At 43.9% G+C, this 23,668-nt stretch overlaps 1 protein-coding gene across 5 annotated transcripts in view; it reads left to right on the top strand.

The window, feature by feature from the left end:
• The window catches only part of CAMK1D (calcium/calmodulin dependent protein kinase ID), a 237,155-nt gene that overhangs the window by 118,299 nt on the left and 95,188 nt on the right, over window positions 1–23,668 (top strand). For all 5 annotated transcript variants that reach the window (XM_065049282.1, XM_021298229.2, XM_005510296.4 and 2 more), the window contains exon 3: window positions 18,962–19,036. In XM_065049282.1, the coding sequence (XP_064905354.1) occupies window positions 18,962–19,036 (75 nt within the window). The remainder of the gene's footprint in view (window positions 1–18,961; window positions 19,037–23,668) is intronic.

Genomic DNA, 23,668 nt, shown 5'->3' with positions numbered 1-23,668 from the left:
CAGAGAAGGGGAGAAAAAAGACGTTTTTAGCTGTGTTACACTGTATGGATCAGTACAGTTCGCCACAAGAAACCTATTTAAATTTCAGAAAACAAACACTTGTTCAAACAGTTTCCTTCCATTAGAATTCAGTCAGAGGCTTCTTTGTTCAGACTCTTGTGAGATGGTTATTTATTCTTCATCCAAAAGTATTTTAATTTCATCAGTGTGAACTGTAGTATGCTTCAGCTAGCAATAGCTCGAGTTTGCACAGTAAAATGTCACAGATTCTAATGGCAATAAACAGTGACTATAACAAATGCGGGTTCCATTTAGTAAGTGGGATTGCTTGTGATAGAATTGTGTGCAGACAGAGGGACGTAGCTGTTGTTTGTATGAATATCATACACAGCTGAGTTTACATATTTGATACGATCCTGTCTGACTCCAAGGAGATAAATGAAATTAAGTTCTCAGAAGGGAAATAATTAAACTATGAAACAATGGCAAAAATAAAGCACTATGGGAGAAAATGTCCTTGATTAAACAGGGAGTGGAGGGAGCTCTTAGTGGAGGACTGTGGGTTTCCTTAGCAAATCTGCAAGTCTTAGGGTTCTTGAAATAAAAATGGGGAGCAAAGGGACTGCTACAGATCTGAAAGTCCTAGATTTGGGCAGAGAAGGGACAGGTTGGTTGGGGAATGGTGCTGTCACAAAATCCCCATCAGAGATTGGTGCTGGGAGGATGATCTGCAAGCTGGGTTAGATCCAGGCTTCAGCCTTGTCTCTTGCTTGCCACAAACTTTATGGGAAATAAATAGGTTGTTTCCTGCAATCAATGGCCACAGAAAAGGTGCCAAAAGTAGAGGGATCATCTGTGTGGAGGTGCCTGGAAAACAAGGACTCTGCAAAGAGGGTTTGGCCAACAACCTTCAACTGAGAGGGAGGTGGGAGAGGTGAAAGAAGCGTTTGGCAAAGTGCACTGCCTGTTGACATGGACTTATTTCTTCTAAAACTGAGCAAATTCCCAGGCCTGAAATCTGCCTTTCTACTGACTGAGACAACAGATTTTTTATTGTTTCACCTGACCTTTAGTTAAACAAATAATGAAAGTTACCACAAGGAAATACTCGCTTACCTTCCTTTTAAATGATCTAATAGCATAACTTGTTTATTTGGAGAATCAGGCTCTAAATTTCTTCCTAGTTACATTAGTTTTACATTTTTTTTTTTGTTGTTTTTTTGTTTGTTTTTTTTTTTTACTTCAACAAGGTTGTTTCTGAATTAAAATCTAACTGAATGTAATCAGCTATTAGCGGGAGCAGCTTGCAAACAGTGCCAGTGGGATGCTGGAGGGTTTATATGTGAATCAGCCAGAGCATCTGGAAACACAACTGTGAGAAGCAATGGCATATTTTCTGTACAAATGCTTGAAAGTAGCTGTTGTACCATCTTGCCAGGTTCATCTGAGTTGTGGCTTTATAAAGGGATGGACATTGCTTGTTTTTTCTTTGGATGAAAGGTGGCATCAGGGTTGTCACTGTGCATGGGAGGGATCCTCTTTATCAAGCAGTGTATTTGATTATACTGAATCCACAGAAGTTGTTGAAGTTTAAATCACAGAATTGACTGGGTTGGAGAAGACCTCAGAGATCATCAAGTCCAACCCTTGGTCCAACTCCAGTCCGTTGACTAGATCATGGCACTAAGTGCCATGTCCAATCTCAGTTTAAAAACCTCCAGGGACGGTGAGTCCAGCACCTCCCTGGGCAGCCATTCCAATGCCTGATCACTCTCTCCGTAAAGAATTTCTTTCTAATATCCAGCCTAAATTTCCCCTTGAAGAGTTTAAGCCCATCTTCACCTTCAAAATACATCTTCATCTTAAAAAATGGACTTGTTTGTAAAATGTGTAACAGTCCCCATTCTAGGAGCAATCTTCTGGAAATCATGGGTCTCTGCATTAGAAATCCATGAGAATTTGACAAAAAAAATCAGGCTGTAGGTGAGATTTCTCAAGACAGTTGGGGATGGATTGTTGTGCTGAGAGACAGGGAAGCAGCCACTTCTGCATAACTCTGAACCACGACTTGAAACTCAGCAAAGAAAATGGCCTCTCGATTTCAGCTGTTGGCCTCGCTCCCTGCTATGGATGGACATCTCATCCACAACACCACTCAGCCTGTTTATAAAATGGGGAAAAGTAAATCCTGTTTGAAATGCAGGATTAATGTAGTCAAGGGGGCTGCGGGGAGCAGAGAAGGTGTAGGCACATCTGTCCTCTTGTTTTATACTGCAAACCATCACCGCGATGTCTGAGTAATGCACCAGCTAGCTTAGGAACCGCTAGGTCTGCGGCAGACTTAATGGAGGTGTTAATCACCTTCTTTTGGGCTTATAAAATACAGTGCGTACACATATATGCTTGATGTTTTGTAGCTAATTTTAGATTTTTATGTTTGAAGGTTCTTTTCAATATGTTGTTTGTTTTTTTTTTTAATGGGGAGACCTGGGTAAGCAAGAAAACACAGATATGTATATAATTATTATTATATTTTTTTTAATTGGAAGAGCTTGGCAGCCTTTGCCAGAGAGTCTTGTAGCTTTTTCTAACTCCCTTTAGAAATGCTTTTCATAGCTAATGTCCTCAGCACACACGTACATGGGAGAACTCCGAGACTGGGAAGCATCTTGCACAGCGGGTGGATTTGTCCTGGAGGCAGCTGACAGTTGTTTTCAGAACACAAACTCCATCCCTGGGGCTCCTGCAAGGGAGAGGGAATTGTCAGAGAATTTGTGCTCGCAGTCTGCTGGGTCAGCATTGCTGCAGGCTGCTCTACTTAAGCTCCGATTCCAGCTGGAATATCCCTCTCAATGGGTGCTGAGGGGGTGCTCAGTTCATTTCCAGGCATGCAGTTCCCTTTTTTCCACTTTTCAAGGGCCATTTCTACTTTAATCAACTGAAAGTTGAGTTCCTTTGGACCATTAGACATCTGTGTTCTTCCTCTCAAGGGGAGTGTTATTCTGGCAGAAAAGAGGTGGAGGTTGTTTATCTGCAGAGCTCTTTGGCCAAGTCCCACCTTCAAACTGCAGCATTGTTACTTGAAAGGAAAAGGAAACCCTGAGAGCCAAGGTAGGACGCAGATTGCTTCGATGTGGTCCAAGGCCTGCGGAAATGATCCGCATAGAGAGCAGGGAGCCTGAGAGCAGCCTTCCAGAAAGTCAGACTGTTGGATGGAGATTTGCCTAGAAGTTGGCAAAGGCAGCGCATGAGCCCCTGTCCCTCTCTGGACCTCAGAAACCTACCTCTGGGCAACACATTAGCTGCCTGGGTTCATCCTGGAGCTGGACCCCACAGCCCGTTCTGGACTGGGTATCTAGACGAGATGATGGTTGTGTGCCCCATTCCTGGTGGAGATGAGTGGCCAGGTGATGAGACACCTGGCAGCTCACAAGTGTCATCTTCTGGGTGGTGTTGCTGCCTGCCACCAGGCTAGCGAGCCTCCAGGGTTTAGGTGTTTATAGGATTCAAGGGTCAGAAGGAGACCATGCTATAGTGTGATCACCTAGCTGGGACTTGGAACAGGAAGATCTTTGTTCTGCTCTGCTCCACAACTATGTCCTCTGCCTTATAGACTTTGGATTAGCAGCAGAAAGGTTCTTAATAGCTAAAAGCTGTTAAAATATGGTGCAAAAATTGTTCATGCCACAGGGTAACATGTAATGAGAGGTAGACGCAGGCAGATGAGAGAGCACAAGGAAGATCGGTAGAAGCGTTGGAAGGGACCTTTAAGAGATCATCTAGTCCAACCTCTCTGCCACGGGCAGGGACGTACAAGACTGGCCAATACATATTGTCACCTTTAGGAAAAGCTTTTAGGAGCATAGAGGAGTTGTGAGGAGAGCTTTCATGTGGTCACCCCAAAGATAAGGAGCAGCTCCAAAACGTATGGGCATCCAGTGCCTGTAACAGGCAGCATAAAGGTTGAAAATCTGGTTCTTTTCCTGATGAGCATCACCACCTTGTTAGAGGTGAGAAATGAGTATTCAGTGCGATAGGTAAGATGGGGACAGGCTGGCTGAGAAGGTCCTTAAAGACGGAGATGAATGTGTTACGTTTCAGGGAACAGAGAGCGTAACAGCCAGTGTATAATGCATAGATGGGCACAGTTGAAAACATGGGCTAGGAAATGTATTTTGCTGCAGTATCAGTGAATGAAAAAGGCCAGAGACAAGGAGATTGCAGTAGCTAAAATGTGTTTGTGGCTTTTCCCTTTCTCTTATTCCTCATTGCTCCCCTGAGCAGGTTCTTACAGACAGCACAAATGGAAGCACAAGCCTTTGGAAGCTATGCCACCCGCTGTCATTACATGGCATGGCTGGCACAAATAGCAACCATGGAGATGACTTGTGTATGCGAGACAGCCTGCCATGGAGATAGAAGGAGCTTTGCACCTTCAGGTGGTATGCTGACAAAGAGTAAATGGATAGGGAGGAGGCAGCTGAAACCGGAGGAGAAAATAAGATGTAAAAACAAAACCAAAACCACAAACAAAACAGGAGACACTGAGTAGCAATTAGACTAATGTGAGATTAATTTTAAGTGTTTTAACCATTCATGCTGAGTGATTAAATGCCGTGAGATTTGACAACTCTGATTATCTACTCAAAAGTGTATTTATGCCTGTCAAAAGTAAAATGACATGTTAGAAACAGAGCCTCACCTTCCCCACCTTTACCTGGTATGGAGTTGGTAAAGCATAATTCAACAATGTGTATTAATTGAAATGATAACAGCGAATTGAGTCTGAATTAAGGACATGCATGACTGATGCAACATTAACTACTCAACAGATTTTGTAAATGGGGATATGACTATGTGACTTTACTGGTATTATAGACCTGGTTTCAGGTCGCTGAAACCTGTCTACCCTTTCGGTAATCTGCTTCTCCCTTGCTTTGTACCTTATGGTGTCATCAGAACCAGCTGAGAGGTACCACGCATGGTGTGGACCAGCTCAGGTGTGAATAGGGACACGAGGTTTGTTTATCCTATCATATCCAGTATCAGATACTACAAGTGTATGTCCTTGGAGTAAGAACTGCCATTCTTCTGCCCATTCCAACTGGCTGGTTCCACTCAGTTATATCTTTCAGAAAGATATATAAGGTGACAGAGAAACATTCTCTGGTGTCTGCTATCTCTGGAGGTTTCTGGCTAGTTTCTTGACTACTGTTCGTGCCTCTCAATGTGCTTGCTAGTTGGTGTGAAGTCACACATGTATTTTGGAAATGTGGATTCATTACTTTTTTCCCATAAATATTTCCAAAGTATTTTTCATAATGTTGGCTGGTAGCTTGTGCCCTCCTGAAGCCTGAGCATGTTTCCATGCTAACTGCGCTCCCTTTGAAACGCTCATAACTTCTTTAAAAAATTACACTGGCTTTGCAAGCTTTTATTTTTGGTCCTGGCTCAAAGGTGGATTTTTTATTTGAAGGTGTAAGAACAGTGTTTCCAGTCACTGTGAGTGGGGAGAAATGTACTTTTTCCGTATGCGCGGTTTGAAGGTCATGATTTCATAATAAAAAATGGTTGAAGTTAGGAGGTTAATGGAAACTCAGAGCTGAAGCATTAACTCAGCAGGTAGCTTCCTCTCTTATGGTCCTATTGAGAACACAACAAATGCCCTCCTGACTGGAGGAAATAATTATTTTCATTGAATATCTTGGTTTTTTTTAAATCCCACCAGAACACAGAGTAACATGGTAACGCAGTGATACACAAGTGGAAATATAACTAGGTGGATATAGCAACAAAACAGGGCAAAAAGACTAGGACAGGATGCCTATCAGAATGCAACTCTGAAGCAATCTGGAGTGAAACTTCAAGGGGAATTGTACAGGAGAGTGTGAAACGTGAGAGGGCACATAATTGAGATGGACCTGTGCAATTCTAGGTTTTAAGCTTGGGCGCAAATTTGTATAGGAACATCTGTGTCTGTATTTCTGTTGCATTTGGAATTGAGATGTTCTGCAAGTTTTATTCCAAATCCAGTTCTTGAGGGATCACCAGATCACAGATGATAAGACCCGTGAGAACGTGTACATTCATCTAGCTAGATATGAACTTCTAACCTCTGCAGTTTGTGATGCTAATCACATCACTGATTACTTTCCCAGCAGTTTTTACTTACTGTGCTCAGCATCTATGAAGCACCAATATACTTGCAGTTTGTGACAAGACATTGAATTTGTTGACGCCACATAAAGCTGAGGTAATGATAAAAAAGAGGCAGGTTTGATGACTGTGTTGTAAATGAATGCGTTGTTCCAGTCAAGCAGACAATAGCAGGAGTGAATGCTATAAAATCACACCCCTTGCTTTGTAGCTCCTTTTTTCTTGTGGGAGAAGCCAGGTGCTGAGTAGCCCCAAAAGGCTAAGCTGGAGAACGCCTTCTTCACAAACACATGCTCCACCCAGCTCAAAATTGATGCACAACTTGTGAAGCAAGATTTGTTGTATTAGGGGTCCTTTAGCATCCTCCTGACAAGCTCTGTTGGCAGTTGCGCTTCAAAAAGGATGCAGTGTAAATGTATTAATTCAGTATTATTTGCAGTGAGCAACACAGCTTGTAGCACAGCAGAGGAGAACGCGATGTTACCAGAATTCCCTGTGTCCGTCAGCTCTAAGGCTGCAGTTAGTACCATTTATTTTAGACTTCATCTAATAGCTACCTTTCATTCTAAATACCTTGAATTAATTAGATGTATTTCTTAGGAAAAAATGAGTCACTGTGTGTGACTTGTATGTGTGACTTGGCTGCATAAAATATTTGAAATCTATAGCACTGTGGTTTGTAAGTCAGTTGGTTAGAAAACATTCTCTTGAATGCCATGAAACAATCCATTTTTTGTAGTGATTTCTTCTTAGCTGAGTGAAAGAAAACAAGGAATTAACAAAGGTAAATCTTCTGTCATTGTCCTTTGATATCTATTTACAAGATCTTAGTTTCAAACTATTTTCATTGCCGTTTCTGCTTCATCATGACATACAAAAAAATAAATGGGCAGGGGTAAAACTTAGAATAATAACCCACATGTAATTGTAATATTCCTCTTTAGCCCTACTGTTCCTACAGGTAGGCATGCATTTATTGTAGGTGAAGGATTTGCCATCTTTTAACATTAACTACTGCTTATGACATTATTATTCTGCTTGTTACTGTCTGAAGAAAGTGCTTTGTTAACCTCCATGCTCCGGAGCAGGACAGTGCCGCAGTGACATATTTAAGAAACATAAATTCCATCTGCAGTGGTTAGTAGGGGTTTAAAACTACAGAAAGATTCCAGGCTTCCAGCTCTTTAGTGTCTATATCACCTTTAGAAATCATTTGGAGATACTTTTTAAAGATATTTAGCTGTCTGAAGATACCCGGGAGGATGTATGGAAGTGCTTTGATGCTTAGTTACTGTAGGAAGTTACTTGCATCATAAGGTACCTAATAATCTTTAGATGTCTGATCATTGACTACCCAGTGGGTGTTTTTAAAAATGTTACTTCTATGCCATGGGAAAAGAGGGAACTGCAATTTCAAAGTTCTCTTCAGTGGGCAGGTGGCTGCAAGTACAGGCCTGGCTTCTGGTTTAAACTCCTCTGTTGCCTCCCCGAAGGCACTTTGCGGACATTTGTGAATCCGGGTCTCTCTTTCCTAAATATAGAAACCTACACATAGGGTCCCTGTGCTCCACAGTAATACAAGTAGCAAGAATAAATGAACTTCAACACTATTTAATTAGCCCCCTTTATCATATCCTTTGTAAAACTGGGGAGATTAACTTTCTCATACCTATTCTCACCTGGTTAAAAACCAATTAGCTGTTATACACAAGCCAAATGTATCCTTATTAGCGAGGATTTCTGCTAATGATGTTGTCTGGTTGAGTGACTTTTCTGCCACTTGGTGTGTCAAGTTCAGGTCTACTTTGGACTCTACAGCGGTGCTGCCAAGGTTTGAATCCAGCCAAGTGAGAACCCCAGCGGTCTTGCCTGATTAAAGATTTCAAAATTTGGCCCGTCTGAATTTTGCCGTGATTAATTCTGCCCATTGCTGGGGGTTTTCTTTCTCTTCCATCTGCTTCTTTCCTGAAGACCACGTGCAGAGCAAGCCCAGCAGCAGTGGAAGTAGATGTATTTTTGTGTCCAGTATCTGGGAAGACTGAAAATAAAACAAGCTTGCACATCAGTAGCCTTCACTTAAGCTTTAAATAGCAGGTTCAGTTACAGAGAACTGAAGCCTTATTTTCCTCTGCCATTACCAGCCGTGCAGAGATGTGGCTCCAGAACATTCCGGAGTCCCTTTGCTTTCACATAGGTGTCAGGAGAAGTGAATCTGCCTTTGGGTTCATCTTTCTGTGCACTGCGACTGAGGACAGTAACTCATAATGAACACGGAGTGCTGTGGTTGTCCTCCAGGATCAATCCCCCACTGTGCAGAGCTTTCCCACTTACTTTCTTATGGTATGGGGTGTATATGACTCACCCGAGGGCTATGGCACTTCCCACAGGCAACTGGGGGAGCAGCCTTCTGTGTAGGAGTGTCCTAATACAGCGATGATGAAACGTGGAAACCTGCCTCGCCTCTTACTTATCCTTCTGTCTTTCTCAATAAATAAGATAAATTGGCTTCCCAGTAGCCTGATGGGAAGGAGGGGGGTTTTCTGGCAGGTTGCTGCGGGAGAGCGCGTCATGCGGCTCAGCCCTGCAGACCGAGCGGTTGAGTCATCCCGCTGCTGAGGTGCCAGCTCAGGGTTGCCCAGGATTCCCTGGAGAGCTGTGCTTCACCAGCCTGGTCTGAGAGGCTTCACCTGGGCAGGTGGCCCTGGGGCCATCCAAGTGGGCAGGGTCCTAATGACACAAATACATCATGACTTGATCAGGACTCAAACCCACACACTGTAGGAGCAGCGAAGTCATTGTTATTACTCTACTCCCTCTGTCTGTAGGATCTCCCACCACTTCTGGGGTGCATTTGCTGTTCCTTGCTGTAGGAGACAACTACAACTGGGCAAATCTAGGAACTATAATGGGCTTTAATTATCACGCATACTCTCAGTTAAGGCTTGTGATTTACTAAGCTGCCCAGCAACAGTATGAGGTAGCCTGATCTGCAGAGCTGAGCATGTGAAGGACTCATGATCTTGGGAGGCAAAAGGTTTATGCTCAGTATGTCATATGTGCTATTTGCCTGTTTGCTTTTCTGCTTTGCTTGTGGAGAAAATGCAGTTTTGAAGCGTAAACCTCTTTGGATATGACTGCAGAGTATAGCCCTGCCTGGGGCTGTGAGCCGAAGTGTCCTTTTGGTTACATCTCTGTCCTCTGAGTACATTTCCATCTTTGTATGGTTACTTGTCCTTATCATGAGCAGTATGGGTCCACCTCACCCGTAGCTAGGGTAACCCAATAGCTGAAGATCCTACAAGCCACATCTGAGAGTCCCAGCTCTGTCACATCTCCTGAGTGATAAGCACATTTATCTCTCATACAGTGGAATGAGATACTTAGTTTTGTTACATCTTTCATTCCTGCGCTCATCCGAATAGCCAGTTATCCAGGTTTTTGTGCAACTTATCTATACGGGTGTGTGGGTGGTGTAACATTCGCCCTTCATTAGCATGTATTCAAACCACCGAAGGAGATAATAGTAGACAATAACATCCCTGTGTCTGTGTCAAATGGGTATTTCACGGATGGCAGAGCTTTCTTTTCATATAACTGAATGTATGTGTACATACTGCACCCACCTGAGAACAAGGAGGCTAAGAAAAGAACATTATACCAGTTATTCAGCTCTTCACTCACTGTAAACTAGTAAGAGCTTCTCATTTTGTGAGGCAAAGTACAGGGATGATTTCTCTGCCTGCAGCCACATAATCTTTCCAAGACTGTCAGTGTTCTGCTTTAAGTCAGTGTTTGTCAAGGGTTTTGCATGTAGAGCCTCCTTTTTTGTCCATCTGTCGTTGCATGGAACCCTTTCAGAGCAACCCAGCTCAGTCAAGGAGCTGCCCACCACCTTTAATTGCACGTAGCTCCTCACGTCTCCCAGGCAAGCGAGTGGGAATCTGCTATAATTACTGGCTGCACACGTAAATCCACACTCCTCCATGCTGGGAAGACAGGGCTGCTGCCAACAGCTAAAAGATAGTTCACTGTTTTTTGGCTCAGATAAATCCTTGCAGCCACTACTTTTATCTTTGTCACCTTTAATGATTAATTCAGCATTAATATTTGTTTTGATGTGTTTCAGATTAAACAGTCTGGAGGTTTTTGCTCAAGCTTTGCAAGCCTTTTTGAGTGCTGCCAGTTGGGATGCTCTGCTTGGAAGCAGTGGTTCTGATGGCTCGGTGCTTCTCGTGGAAATCAGAGATACTCCTAAAATCACAGATGGTGGTGGCACAGGGATATTCCTGTTGTCTTAAATTGGCTGCAGGTCCTACTGTAGGAATCCAAGCATTTCAGAAGGTTATTTGGTCCAAGTCTTCCTGCTGGAGCACTGAGTCAGTGAAGACCCAGAACTAGAATTTCTTTAAAGGCTACTGAGCAGCTTTCACATGAAAATGTTTAAGATAAGTGGACATAAGGTCAGCACCTAACTCCAGGTGTGCAATCTAGGAATCCCTCGTTTTTATTCTCAAAGTGCTTGTATTCCTTTGCTACTTTCATGGGGGATTATAAAATTCCAGCAGTGCCCAGTGAAAACTCATGCATCTGTGCTGGAGATGTTCAGCCTTTGTCTGAGCTCGGCTGTGATCTGGATACAAGGCAGAACAGGACATAACCTCAGCCTGTGTCCTGGGGCGGCAACCAGCCTGTGGGCTCACTCGTTGCATCCTTAATGAACCCAGCAGTGTGCCCAGCACAACAGCTGGAGGCAGCTATTGTTTCAGAAACAGTCTGGATGCTGCCTCCAGCATCCCTTTTGCACTGTGCCTGATGCCTAGAAAGTACCTCCAGGAGAAAAATACACATGCTCTGGGCATCAGGAGGTTCATACATCTCTCTCCCCTTCCCAGGAGGGAAACAAGCTGGATTTTAACCAAATAGGCCTCCTTTTTTCAAGCTGCACTACTGCAGACCACAAACACCCCTGGCAGTGAAGGAGCCAGACCAGTCTCTGCTCACAGGATCTGGAGAAACTAGAAATGAAGAGAGGATTACACTGCTAGAGAGTATGACATGAGGTAGGGCAAGAATCGGAAATTGTGAGGTATGTACGGGTAGGTTTTGTCACAGCCAGTTAGTGTTACAGAGGCTTAACTACACAGATCAGGTTTCCAGCTGCAAAATGTCTCCAACTTGACTTTGTCACCATGGAATCCCATGAGAATATTTTATGAACGTGGGACATGATATAAGACATACAGCACTGGAGAAGAAAGGCCATTGAAATTGTTGGGAAGATTGCTGGGTCTTCACCCTTGAATAACAGGAGATCACAGGGGTGATGGACAGGATCAGAAAGATGAAAAGATGTCAAGTTTATAAGCGTGAGGTCTCTTGTCACCTCCCCATCCTCTGTGCAATGGGTTATACCCCCATATAAGCAACAGAGGAGGCAGCTGCATTGGTAGCAGAATCCCTCAGCATCCTGCTAGGACACCAGCTCAGGACAAATCTCATCCTGCCTCATTTCTTTACATTTAGATAGTTACATACCAAATCGAAGTGTTAAATCCTGAAATAAGTAAAGTGGCAAAAAAAAAAAAAGTTAATTTAAAAATCATTACCGTCTTCTAAGGCTAACAGGAGTGGGTCTTGCGGTGGACATCTGTCTCCCTCCTGAATTTTGGCTGCCTCTGCCTTCTTCTGATGCCTGTTCTCAGCCACTTGCTGCTTGTTCCCAGCCCTGGGGCTTTTTATGACAGTCTCCTCTTCAGTCGCATCTGAGGGAAGGTGTGTGAAGTGATTCATCCCTCCATGCTTGCCTTTGTGTCCCATCTCCTAGGGCATCCAGGGTCTTTCTCTTCTAGTCAGTTTTCCAAAGAAGCGTATGACAATGTTTGCTATCTTCTTTAATTATCCTAACAGAAGCGTAGAGATCTTAAAGTTATTAGTAAAGATACTAATTTCCTTCTCGTGTTGTGAGCAATCTGTGGTTTGGAGACCATACATGACCTCTCAAGTTCAACTTCTTGGCCTTTCATCCACAGAGATTTAGCTAATCTGGCCTGGCAATCAACATATAGGCAGTGAACCATCTGGCTTTGAGCTGTAATTAGCTCTGCCTCGGCCGGTCATTAGATCAAGCAAGGTGAGACGGGCAGTGTGGGTGGGAAACAAAAGGTATTGCTGTGGTAGGAGATCAGAGAAGGTCAAAAATTTCGTCTGCTGTGTGATGTGCTCTGGTGAACCTGCTTTAGCAGGTGGGTTGGACTGAATGATCTCCAGAAGTCCCTTCCAACTCCAACCATTCTGTGATTCTATGAAAAGCTTTCAATCTGTGATGTAAAATCCTGCAAGATAGCTTGTGCTCTGCTTGAGAGGGAAAGGACTCCTATAAAGTCACAAGATAACAGAGAGTCCGTGGATAAGAAAGACCTGATAAAAACTAACTGTGCAAAAAAGGACTGCAGCTTACATTTCTTCTTTTCACACCAGAAAGTCCATGTGGGAGGGAAACTTGGACGATGGGAGTAAGTGCCATGGTGAACTCTGCTCATGCAAATATCAGTGAAGCTATATGGGGAATAACCATCTGCAAAACATCCATCCTGGAGGATGTCTGGGGGCTTTGGGATGAGAAAGGGAGGGAGTAGACTTAGAGAGATGGTACCTCGCCTCATTCATGGCCAGTTGATTTTCAAGGGTCCAAATTATAAGAAGCCTTGCATGAAGGTAAGGCACTGCGAGTCCCATGACCAGCATCGGTATCTGAAAGTTTTCCAGACCTAGAGTGGTGGGCAGAGCTCTGTTGCCATCAGGCAGCCATTTCCAGGACAGCCTTCGGTTTCCTTCCCTCTACCAACCCTTGCTATCTCATTTACCCTGTTCCACTCTTAGCAGACATGTCCTGTTTTCTTCTTGGGAGCAGGCTGGTTTGTTCCCATGCATTCTCATGTCATTATGAGCCATGCTGAAGATTTTTTGGATAGTTTTCTTTCATGTGGAAAGCAATCTGATGTGATCACTCTGCGTGAATGTGTGAGGCCCTCCTAATGTCTGTTGAAGTTATCGACTCGTTTCAATCGAATAAGACAGCTGAGCAGAAGCAAGTTGCTAGTGTCCTCCAGAGCAGGAGCTGTGATTTAAACACTTCCCTTGGCCAACTGGTGAATTCATCAAGCCCAGTAACTCCTGTGCTGCTGGCAAAACTCTCTGCGGGGTACATATGAAAATAATGGAACATTTATTCGCAAAGACAGTTGGTTACTCAAAGCTACAAATCCTTGCAGACTCAGGCTTTGTTGGTTCTGGCTTTCACAAAATTATTTGTGCTTTCTTGTGGCATTTTATCTGTGACACGTGCTGTTCATGGAGGTGCGGCATTAAATGTCATGTCTTGCAAATGTAACACTCTGACTCAGAAAGAGTTGTTATGTGGGGAACCTGCCCTACTTAAACGGCTTTTGTGTTTACCCAGGGTTTTTGTGCAGCATTCTTCCAACAGATCCTAGTTTCCAGTGTTAAATATGATAATGTTAATATAAGTGATTCAATCATAGTTTATAGCATGCCTTTGCAGCTGGGTATTTAACATGCTCTCCTGGCAGCTTGGCAGCCAAAACAACAGCACAACCAGGGTCCTCTGCTTTTATCTGTGCAGAGTGCTACCCCTCTCATTAACAATCCATGGCAATATGCAACGAGTTTACTTTCAGCTCCGTGGCCTCTGGGATGGCAGAGATGTACAGAAAGCTCAGTCATTAAAGGATTTACTTTCCCTTATTGTACCTCAACTTCAGTGTTTTAATCCTTTGCTCCCTGAAAGCAATCTCCAGCCAAAGCCCATGGAATATAGTGATTTTTTTTTCCTTGGCGAATTTTGAAGGGAGTTTTACCCATTAGGGCTAGTTCTGAACCTATAGGGTGTTGTACCCTTCAGGTGGCAGTGAAAAGGATATGGTGTCTCTGTGCCAGTCAGAGCTGAGGGTGGATTTTAGCATCCCTGAAGTGCCATGCCACATACTCGTCACAACTCCTTTGCCGCAGCACACCCAATGTGGCGTGATGGAAACTGTCAGCCAGGGCCAAATGCCACTCCTGGTCAAGTCAGGTCTTGTTTCAGGGACAGGTTTCAGCTCCTTCAGAAGCAGACATCTCCATGTCTCAGCAGCACCGGACACAGTAGCCACTGTTAATGCTCTTGTGCAATGACTCCCCAGCAAGCAAAGGGGACCAGTCTGTGCTTGGGGCCCCACAGCAGATCAAACACTCTCCCATCAGCCCTTGTTTGCACAGCTGCCACCCTCGGAAAAGTCACCCGAAGTCATCGGTTGTCCAGTTCAGTTTGCTCCTTTAAGCCTTGGCTGGCAATCTGCTCCTATGTTAAAACATTACTCAGGTGCAATGTTGCCTCCATTCGTTTGTGTTGCTGACACCTGTGTAACAGCACACAGGCAGATTCGTGGACCTGAAAGGCCAGAGAGGAAACTTGATAGTTTTTCATGGTCGCATCGAACCTTGTGGCTCGTGTTGGCCTGCGGCACAGCATCCAAAACAGCGCTGCCCTGGAAATGCTGAATCCATCCTTTATTTTCATAGTTTCTTACCAGTAGTAATCACACTTCATAGGTTTTTGTACACTTAAATTTCCCTGATTATCACTTCTAGATTTATTTTCCTCTTCTTTGTCCCATGGTTTGCAGCATCTCATGGGCCTTGTAGGGTGGGTAGTCCTGAGTGAGTTGGTTAAGGTATTAGCCTCCATTTGTATTTTTATTTTTAGATATCTTCTTTCTGTCAAATGGCCTCAGATTTTCATCTTCCTGAAAATCAACAAAGCAGCAGTGGCCAGAGGTAGCACCGGCCCTTCGTGTCGCAGATGGGGGGATTTGTGGGGACACATAAGGGTGTGGGAGATGCGTGCAGCACCTGGGGTTTGCCAGGAAGGAGGGAAGGCATCAGGGAGAACAGCAAGTGTGATGAAAGGGAGGTTAAAAGGGTGATAAGGAAGATTTCCTTAGCCGGACGTTTCTTTGTCAATAGGAATATATGTAACTCGATCTAATTTGCTTTAACCAAGCCCATGTTTTGATATTTACTTTCAAAGCCTTTTTTTCTTTCTTTGGAAACAATTAATAGGCATTGCTGTCACCGCAGTCCGTGTCCCCTCTGCTACAGCCATGATGTTGCAACATCACGTACCACAACAACATTGATATTTTCCTTCCCACAGAATTATCTATTTATCTATTGCAGTGGGAAGGGGGGAGGCCAGAGGGAGGAAAAAGCCTGCGGAGACGTGGGCTTAAGATCCTCTCACCAAGATGGGAAGAAGAAGGGATTGGAATAGTTATGGCCCATTGGTAAATATAACACTCTGGGGTTGGGAGATCTGGTTTCTTGGCCCCCTCTGCTCCCTCCTTTCATGTGATTTCAGAAGAACTTCTAGATTTTCTGCATGCCGCTTCCCCTTTTTAAAAGGAGCAGCACCTTTTAAAACAATAAATCCTGGCAGGGCTTGAGGAGATTGGATAGTCCAGTGAGTATTTCTGCTGCATGAGATCACCCGTGGGGCTGTGTGGAGGCATTTGGAGGCTTAGTAGAATGAATCCTCCAAACCTTTGAGATTCACTCGGTGCTTCTAGAGGAGGATAAAAGTGGAGTTAATTAAGGCATTCCCAAATCCCTCCTGATCTGTGACCATCAAGTGACTGCCGTTGCACAGTGCTTTCCTCGGCTCTTCGTGTACCTGAGCATCCATGCAAGCCAGCAGCATCCATTCAGTCGTACCCCACATGTCCCCCACTGCTGAGTAGCAGGACAGACTAGTCACAATCTCTGTTGGCCTTTGTGCTATCAACAAAACACCATGTTGATACCGCACCGGACCTCCCGAACCCAGGAACGTTATTGTAATGACTAGTACTCAGCCTTGAAGGGTTAATTATTGTGTAGGGGATTGCTTGCCCCTGCTTTGAAGTGAAGAGAGCCGGAGGCTGCTGCTGGCTGCAGTGACCTCTGCCGGGAAGCCCATGGTTGCTCTGGTCCAGCTTCAGCAACACAACCTGAAACTTGATCTAAACCCTAGGTTTCTCCCCAGGTGATTTCCATCTTTTTTATTATTATCATTATTATTTTTTTTTATTATTATTATTTATTTTTAATTCCATTTTCCTTTAAATAGCTTGTCATTTGAGGGTCCGAATAAAGAAATGCTGTGCGGGTCAAGCTGCTTGATTCATATACATGTGATGTGTGCTTCACTGGGAAAATTAAGCACTGTGTAACTCCACAATTAAGGCCCTGCTGGTCTTGGGGAGCCTGAGGCCAAGTGGAAGGAAATGCCTCCTTCCCGTCTCAATAAGCCCTTCAAGTGCAGTGGCCACCCGTGGTTGGGTGGCTGGTGTGCACAGGTGTCACCTCCCAAAGTGACATTTGCTTCCCAATACCCTCATCACTATGGGGGTGGCTCCCTGTGTTCTTTGCGGCTGATTCAGCTTTTTTTGCTGCCTTCTTCCAGATTACATTTTATATTTGCTGTCTGCCCAAATCCCACCTGCTCACGTCCTGCACCTGCTTTCAAAGAGAGGCAGGTTGGCTCAATACAGACCCAGCAGTGATAGGACTAAACCCTTTCTCCTCCCTTCACTTTAAAGCCGTGCAAGTTTCTCCTCCTTTGGAAAGCAGAGACTCAGTGCCCATTTGGTTTGCAAATTAGAAAGGGGAGAGGGTCCTGCTGCAACCCTCAGCGTGCAGCGTTGCGTGTCGGATGAGCTTTTTCTGGCCTCTGTCCCCCTGGATGTTCATCTCTGGGGGTCACCCATGTGGGTGACAGTCAGGTGCTGCTGGTGGCTGTCTCAGAGGGGTTTCGTTTGGTTTGGAGAACCTCTGAGGCTTTCAAAAATAGAAATGTAAAGCGGTAATATGTGCATGGTAAAAACCATACCACAGACTAAGTTGGAGGCTTTAAACAGATAACGCTGTGGCAGGTTTATTTGTGTTGAAAGTGCCTTCTTGATCATGATGGGATGAGGTACACAGATGATCATGTGAGTGTGCATAGATGAAAATGGATAAATACATGCAATAATTTTCATTAAAAGTGCCTATTTGCTTGAAATTTCATTTGGGATCCTAGTGTACCTTAAACTAACTTCAACAAGGCAAAACTGACTTTGCCTGAGCTATAACCCTTAAGGGACCAGGCCCTTGACCTGCACAGCAAAATAAAGGTTTCCAGACATGTGCCATGTAAAGCCAAGTAGGTGGTGTACTGCTTTCCTGTTGTCAATATCAAGAACTTAATTTGTGATGCAGTCTGCCTGGAAGTTTTGCTAAAATATCATGAGATTTCCCAGATATTTACGTGGAGTGAGGAGCCTACTCATGTATTTGTTGCTCCGACATCCTGTAGCATATTATTTTGAGCTCAGTTATTGTTGATATTAAATTTCCTGTGCATAAAGGTTCTTATATGAATGCAGCTTTTGGTGACTGATTATGCGCGTGAATTCAGGTCAGTCATAACCTTTCCAGTGAATTCCGAGGAAATTGGATTAGTCTGTGTTCTTACAGGAAAGATCCTGCTGGGCGCAGCATCTTTGTGCAGACATTGGGGCACTTGGGACCATTGAGGATGAGGTCCTGACACCTGATTAAGCATCTTAATTAGGCTACTTGAACCTTGAAGCATGTGGAGAGATTTGCATTTTTTCATGATGTACTTTTACTTTCTTTCTGAATGTCTCCATCTGTTGTTTAGTAAGTGGTCTCTGCTTAGCGTTTCCCAACTTTCTCTTGCTCTTAAAACAATTGTCTACAATTGGTGTAATTAATATCCTCTCCCTGGAGTTGTACGTGTAGTCTCTTCAGGGTTTGCAGAAGTTAAATGTATCCTTTGGAAATTATTTGTAAGCATTTAAGGAGCGAACCCAGAGAGGCATCGCTCCAAGTAGTTAATTAGTTGCATGCTTGTAGAGATGATGTTTCTCTTCAAAGCTAGCATTTTGACAAGAGGCTCGGTGGGAATGATCAGTGGGAATGGTGGGTGTGTAGCAAACCCATAGAATCGTAGAATCATTTTGGTTGGAAGAGACCCTTGAGATCATCGAGTCCAACCATGACCTAACTCTAGCATTAAACCATGTCCTTAAGAACCTCATCTAAATGCCTTTTAAACACCCTCCAGTGATGGTGACTCCACCACTGCCCTGGGCAGCCTGTTCCAATGCCTGACAACCCTTTCCATGAATAAATGTTTGCTAATGTCCAATCTGAACTTTCCCTGGTGCAACTTGAGGCCACGAAGATGCTTGCAGCCGTTGCAAAGAAAGCACGTGGTGCTTCTTAACACTGCAGGGAAATTAGGGTGTCTGGAGCAGGTGTGACACTGAAGCAAGGTGAATTTGGTGGGAAGGAACATGGAGTTGTCATATGGCAAATGCCTCCTTGTTCCAGCCTCTGCGCTGGGGCAGATTCCTGCCTTCCCCCTGCCAGCCCCCACTGTGCCTCCATCACCCCCTCGCACCCTTTGCTGCTGTCCTGAGCCTTCAGCTTCCACCCAAACATACTCATTCATCTGACACGGGCACTGTAAACCTCTAATGCCCCAGACACTTAAACATTTTGGCTTGAGAGGACTGAAGGAATTTTCTGTGAGCAATAATAGTATTCTGGGCTGTGAAACACTCCTGACTGTTTACTTTGGTCAAAATAATATTTTATGATGTTGAATAAAGCACTGACAAGTAGTGTCTGACTAAAAATAGCTTTAGGTTTTGCAGCCACTTAAATCACCGTTTCATCTTATCTTGTGTTTTTTCAGGATCAAGCATGAAAATATAGTTGCCCTGGAAGACATCTATGAGAGTCCAAACCATTTATATCTGGTCATGCAATTGTAAGTACTGAACCTAATTAAGTTTTTGTGTCAAAATTGCTGCCTCTTCATGTTCTGGTTTTGTTCTGTAACCCAAAAGATGGGATAAGTGAGAGGTATTTGTCTTGTGTGCTGCAGTCTGCAAAATTTGTAGTGGGTGGTTAAAAATGCATCTCCAGGCATGATGGGTTGCGTTGTTGTGAAATTGGGGAATTGAAGGGTTTTGTGAATAATCACCCAAGTCAAACCAGAGTGAAGAGGAGATGTTAAGGGGATGAGAATTGGCTCCATACATATGGAATTGCCACGGTTTAGTTCTCTGTGTCACAACAGATACCTGGTCTGCACTGAGCAAGAGGTGACCTGAGATGCCGCCATGTGCACGGGTGCTGGATTTGCAAGAAAGCATCATCATCCTTGTCTCAGCAGCAGCAGTAGCTCATACCGTTGCTCCTTGACGTGTCTCTCTCACCAGATCCCCTCTTCTTCCCCATTTTCCCCCTCTGAGCCTGAGAAGATGAGGATCCTATCAAGTACATGATATTCTGTGGGTGACCCGGCCCTCCCGTCACACCCACCTGGCAGAGAGGAGGGACATGACAGGCAGATGCTCATAATGCCTTTTCTTCTTCTCTTTCTGGAATCAATTTAAAAATCATGATTTGAAGTTGAAATTTCCTCTGAGCACCTCTAGTCTTTCTCTTTTTTGATTATGAAGTCACCTCAACAAGAGCAGAGCAGACAGGGCAGAGGGATAAATCACAGCTGGGAAGAGCCAGATGTGCCATGGGGAAGCCTGGAGCACCTGATAGAGGCAGCTCTGGGTTACATACCCCACAGAAAGCCCTTGGGGACCATGCCAGTCCATTCTCTGTTGGTAATATCCAGGCATGGAGATGTTCTAGAAGCTGTTCTGCTGGAAGTGGGGAAAGAATAGCACCCCATACATTTTTAATCTGGTTTTGTAGCACTACATTTCAGCCCAGCGTGCTGCAAAAGAACATGCACAGGAACCTCAGTGTCATACAGATTCCACCGTTGTGGTTGTGGGAAGTACCAATTTCACGATCAGTTGATTTACAAATTCTTATTTTTATTTTATGCCTTAAAAAATAAAATCAATGTTACTCCTACTTGTTATTAGCTTGTTTAATGTAGCGTAACCCTCACTTTTGTAAATGTCATCTAAAAGGTAGGTCTGTAATCATAGGTGACACTGAATATATATTAGTATTAATTTCTAGTCCTCACAATTCAATACTTACTAGGGAATTATCCTTTCTGTCATAGCTGTGTTTGTAAACACAGCCAACTAATTTTGGAAGGGCCAAGCATTTAGCTGTTCCAGAGGGACACAGCTTCACTGGTGGCTACTGGGGTGAGATGCCCGGCTGAAAGCAGCAGCTGGGAACCACCAGCAGCGTTCAGGGCAGCAACTCTGAGCACTTCCCAGCCCCAACCAAGAGCTGCGCCTTGTGTTACAGGGCAGACCAAGATGTCCTGCACACAAATGCTTTGAACTGAATCTGCCAGGGAGCAGGATCGATGCTTTTTAACATTCCTATTAAGAAAAAGCAGGAAAACCCCTCAAAAACAATGGGGTCGCTTTATTTGAATAGGGGCACAGACTCGAATGCAATCAAGTGACAGGGCTGTAACAAAATCCCGCTCACACAGAGGGCCCATGTGATGAACCTTATGTGTGTGCGTGCTCTTAATCTGCCTCAGCTATGAGGTACAACACATTAGCTTAAGCTTGTTTTACTAAAGTTGTTTGATGTTGTGCCAGGCCGTTGCTCTTAGCCCTCCTTGCTGCTGCAGATCGGACAAGGCTGTGTTGTACTCTGCCCTGCACAGAGTATTTCCAGGTAATAACCTGTCTGTGCTGTCTTGGGTTGTGTTATCCCAAGGTGGAGAGAACAAGGTGGGCAGGTGCTCACCCTCGTCCCTGTGGATGTTGCGTTAAGATGGTGCAACCTCTGCTCTGCCGCTGAATTTTCACCCATAGTTGGGATTGGGATCAATTGGCATCAACAGTTGGGTGACAACACTCCAAAGTCCAGAAGATTCAAAATCAGTTCTTTATGCCTCCTTTCCTGGTTTCCATCTGGGAGAAGACATGCACTGATAATCTCTTGTTTCCAAGTTAACATCAACTTGTTGATACAATAGCTGTGAATCATTGCACGGCATGAAGTATCTATTTGTTTACATTTCTATTTATTATTAGATTCCTTGTGGGTTTTTTAGTTTCTCATTTTTGTGCATTTCTCCTAAACAAGACAACAGTTGCCTACATTTAAAACTGGGGTTTGATAGGAAGTAGAAAAGGCTTCTGATCAAGCAGCTTTCAGGAGGGAACATTTAGATTAAAAAAGAGGGAGGTAAAATCAGGGTCACTCAAAGATCAGTATCATGAGCACAGCAAATCTCAAATCCAAATGCCCTTCCCCTTGGCTCATTGCTTGCTAAGTGGGCATTAACTTATGTTTACTAAGAGAGATTTTTTTGTTGTGTGGACAATATTTTCATTACCAGCCTTTAGAGCACTCCTTGCAATGTTGTGGAAAATCCACATTACAGCCCCTGAGCATCTTGCAGCACCTCTGGGAGGTTTTTGGAGGTAGACCTAGCCTCCCTGTTATGTTTGCCCTCTGGTGCATCTGCTTTTACTTGACAGCCATGATTCTTAGCAGGCCACCTTAAAGGATAAATATTGTTCCTTGTTTATTCTGTCAAAGATATGGGCAAGCACAGGTGGCAGTGTCCATGCTGGAGCTCATAGAAGGGAGGTGAAGAGACGGCTCTCCATGTCTACTTGACAATTTATTCATGCCTGTCCCTCTGGGAGTTCTTCTCAGGGTTTCGTAGCTGTTGGTGAATCTGTCCTCTGAGTTTCCTGGCACGTTCACAGGGAAATCTGATCTCCAGCTTTAGTTTCACCACCTTGTTTTTATGTACGTTGTATACAAGCTGTCATAAAACTGCTCAAACTGTCCCAGTCCTCTTAGTGCAAGGTGGACCAAAGTCCAACTTGGAGATCCCCAGTTTTGACAGCTCAGAATTTCACGTGCCGTCTCAAAGCATTAACCTGTTCATTAGAAATGACTGGGCCTTTTAATTTTTTTTAATTTATTTTCCAAAAATACAGGTTATTCCAATCTAGTGACTCTATGTTTGGCAAGGTTATGGACAAGTCCATGCTGTATTTTGCTTCAAGCAGTATTGCTCAGCTTTGGTATGAGGTGGAGTTACTAGTGCAGCTGCAAAGCAGAATACAGATGTAGGATAATCGCTGCCTCTCCTAGGATGATTCTGGTAAAAGCTTGCAGACACTGTGCAGAAGTGCTGTAGAGCCTTTGGATTTTGTCATATTTCTATTAGGATGATGTGCTTTCTAATCAAGAAAACACCTGCTCCTTTCCAAACTTGGATTTCCTATGGTATCATTAAGAACTACACAAGCAACAAGCACTAAAATACTCTGTAGGTTTCATTCCTTCTGGATGCTGGATGAGATTTCCCCATGGGATATTGTAGGAAACAGGGGGAAATAAGGTGCTTTCAGAAAGAAAAGTTTTATTGAACTATGTCTCAATATGATAGTAAACTTTGGTAATGAGCAGTTACATCATTTTTTGTTGCTATTGGTGCCAGTTGGCAAGAATTACCCTGTGGAAACTTCTAAACGATCTGCCTTACTTCAGCTTGTCAGTATAGGGACATATCCTGATAACCTGTTGTGATGAGTATTGTCAGACACTAATATTTCATTGGCATAATCAGCCTCTTTGGATATTGATGATTCATTTTCTGCGTGCTGGAGAATCATGCATAAAAATGGATTTACATAAACAACGTCTTTTCCTTGCGAGTGTCATGGGACTGTTTGCAAATGCTGTTTATGAATGTGCTGCCCGGGCAGGTCAGAGCAGATTCCCAAAGCTCAGCTCTGACTTCATTCATATTGTTCGCCTGCATTGAAGTGTGAAGCAGCGAAGTTTGGCTCCCCGCAGATTTGTGTGCGCCCCACGTTACTCACAGCCACAGGAGCTGGGGCTGTTGCCTCTCTGAAAGGATATGGGGCTACATTAAAAATCAGTGAAGACATTTATTTCCATGTTCTCACTTATTCATCCATATTTGCTTGAAATATGTAGGAACTTAATATTTTTGCCATCTCTACTCTTCTGTCCAATTTGGTTGCAAGTTTGCTCAATGGGTCAGAAGTTACTAAGGGCTGGCAAACTGACATGGAGAGCCATTGCTTCACTGCCTTAGGAAAACAGAGTGAAAACAGGTATAAAAGGTGCCTCCAAAAGTCAGGGAATTAATATGCCTGTCCCAGGGCAGAACGTGCTGCCTGTACCATCTGATCAGCATTAGCAGATGTTTTTCTAACCTGTTGTTAAAAATTCCCAGTCTCACGCTCCCCAGGGAATCAACAACATTGCTTAATGTCCTTACAGATACAGAGCATTTCCTAATAACTAAGGTTGCAGTTTTAACCTGCTATGCTGGAAGTTTTATTTCTCTAAATCCTCCTGAAGGCAACGAGACTGTTTGTATAGGGAAAGGTTACAGAAGCAGGACCCCAAAGCATGCAGCTAGTTAGGTAGTGATCGAACTTGAACACCCACCTCTGAGTTTCTC

This window comes from Columba livia, chromosome 1 (assembly GCF_036013475.1).
Source record: "Columba livia isolate bColLiv1 breed racing homer chromosome 1, bColLiv1.pat.W.v2, whole genome shotgun sequence".
In the NCBI taxonomy this organism is placed as follows: Eukaryota; Metazoa; Chordata; class Aves; order Columbiformes; family Columbidae; genus Columba; species Columba livia.
This window is presented reverse-complemented; position numbering and strand designations above follow the sequence as displayed.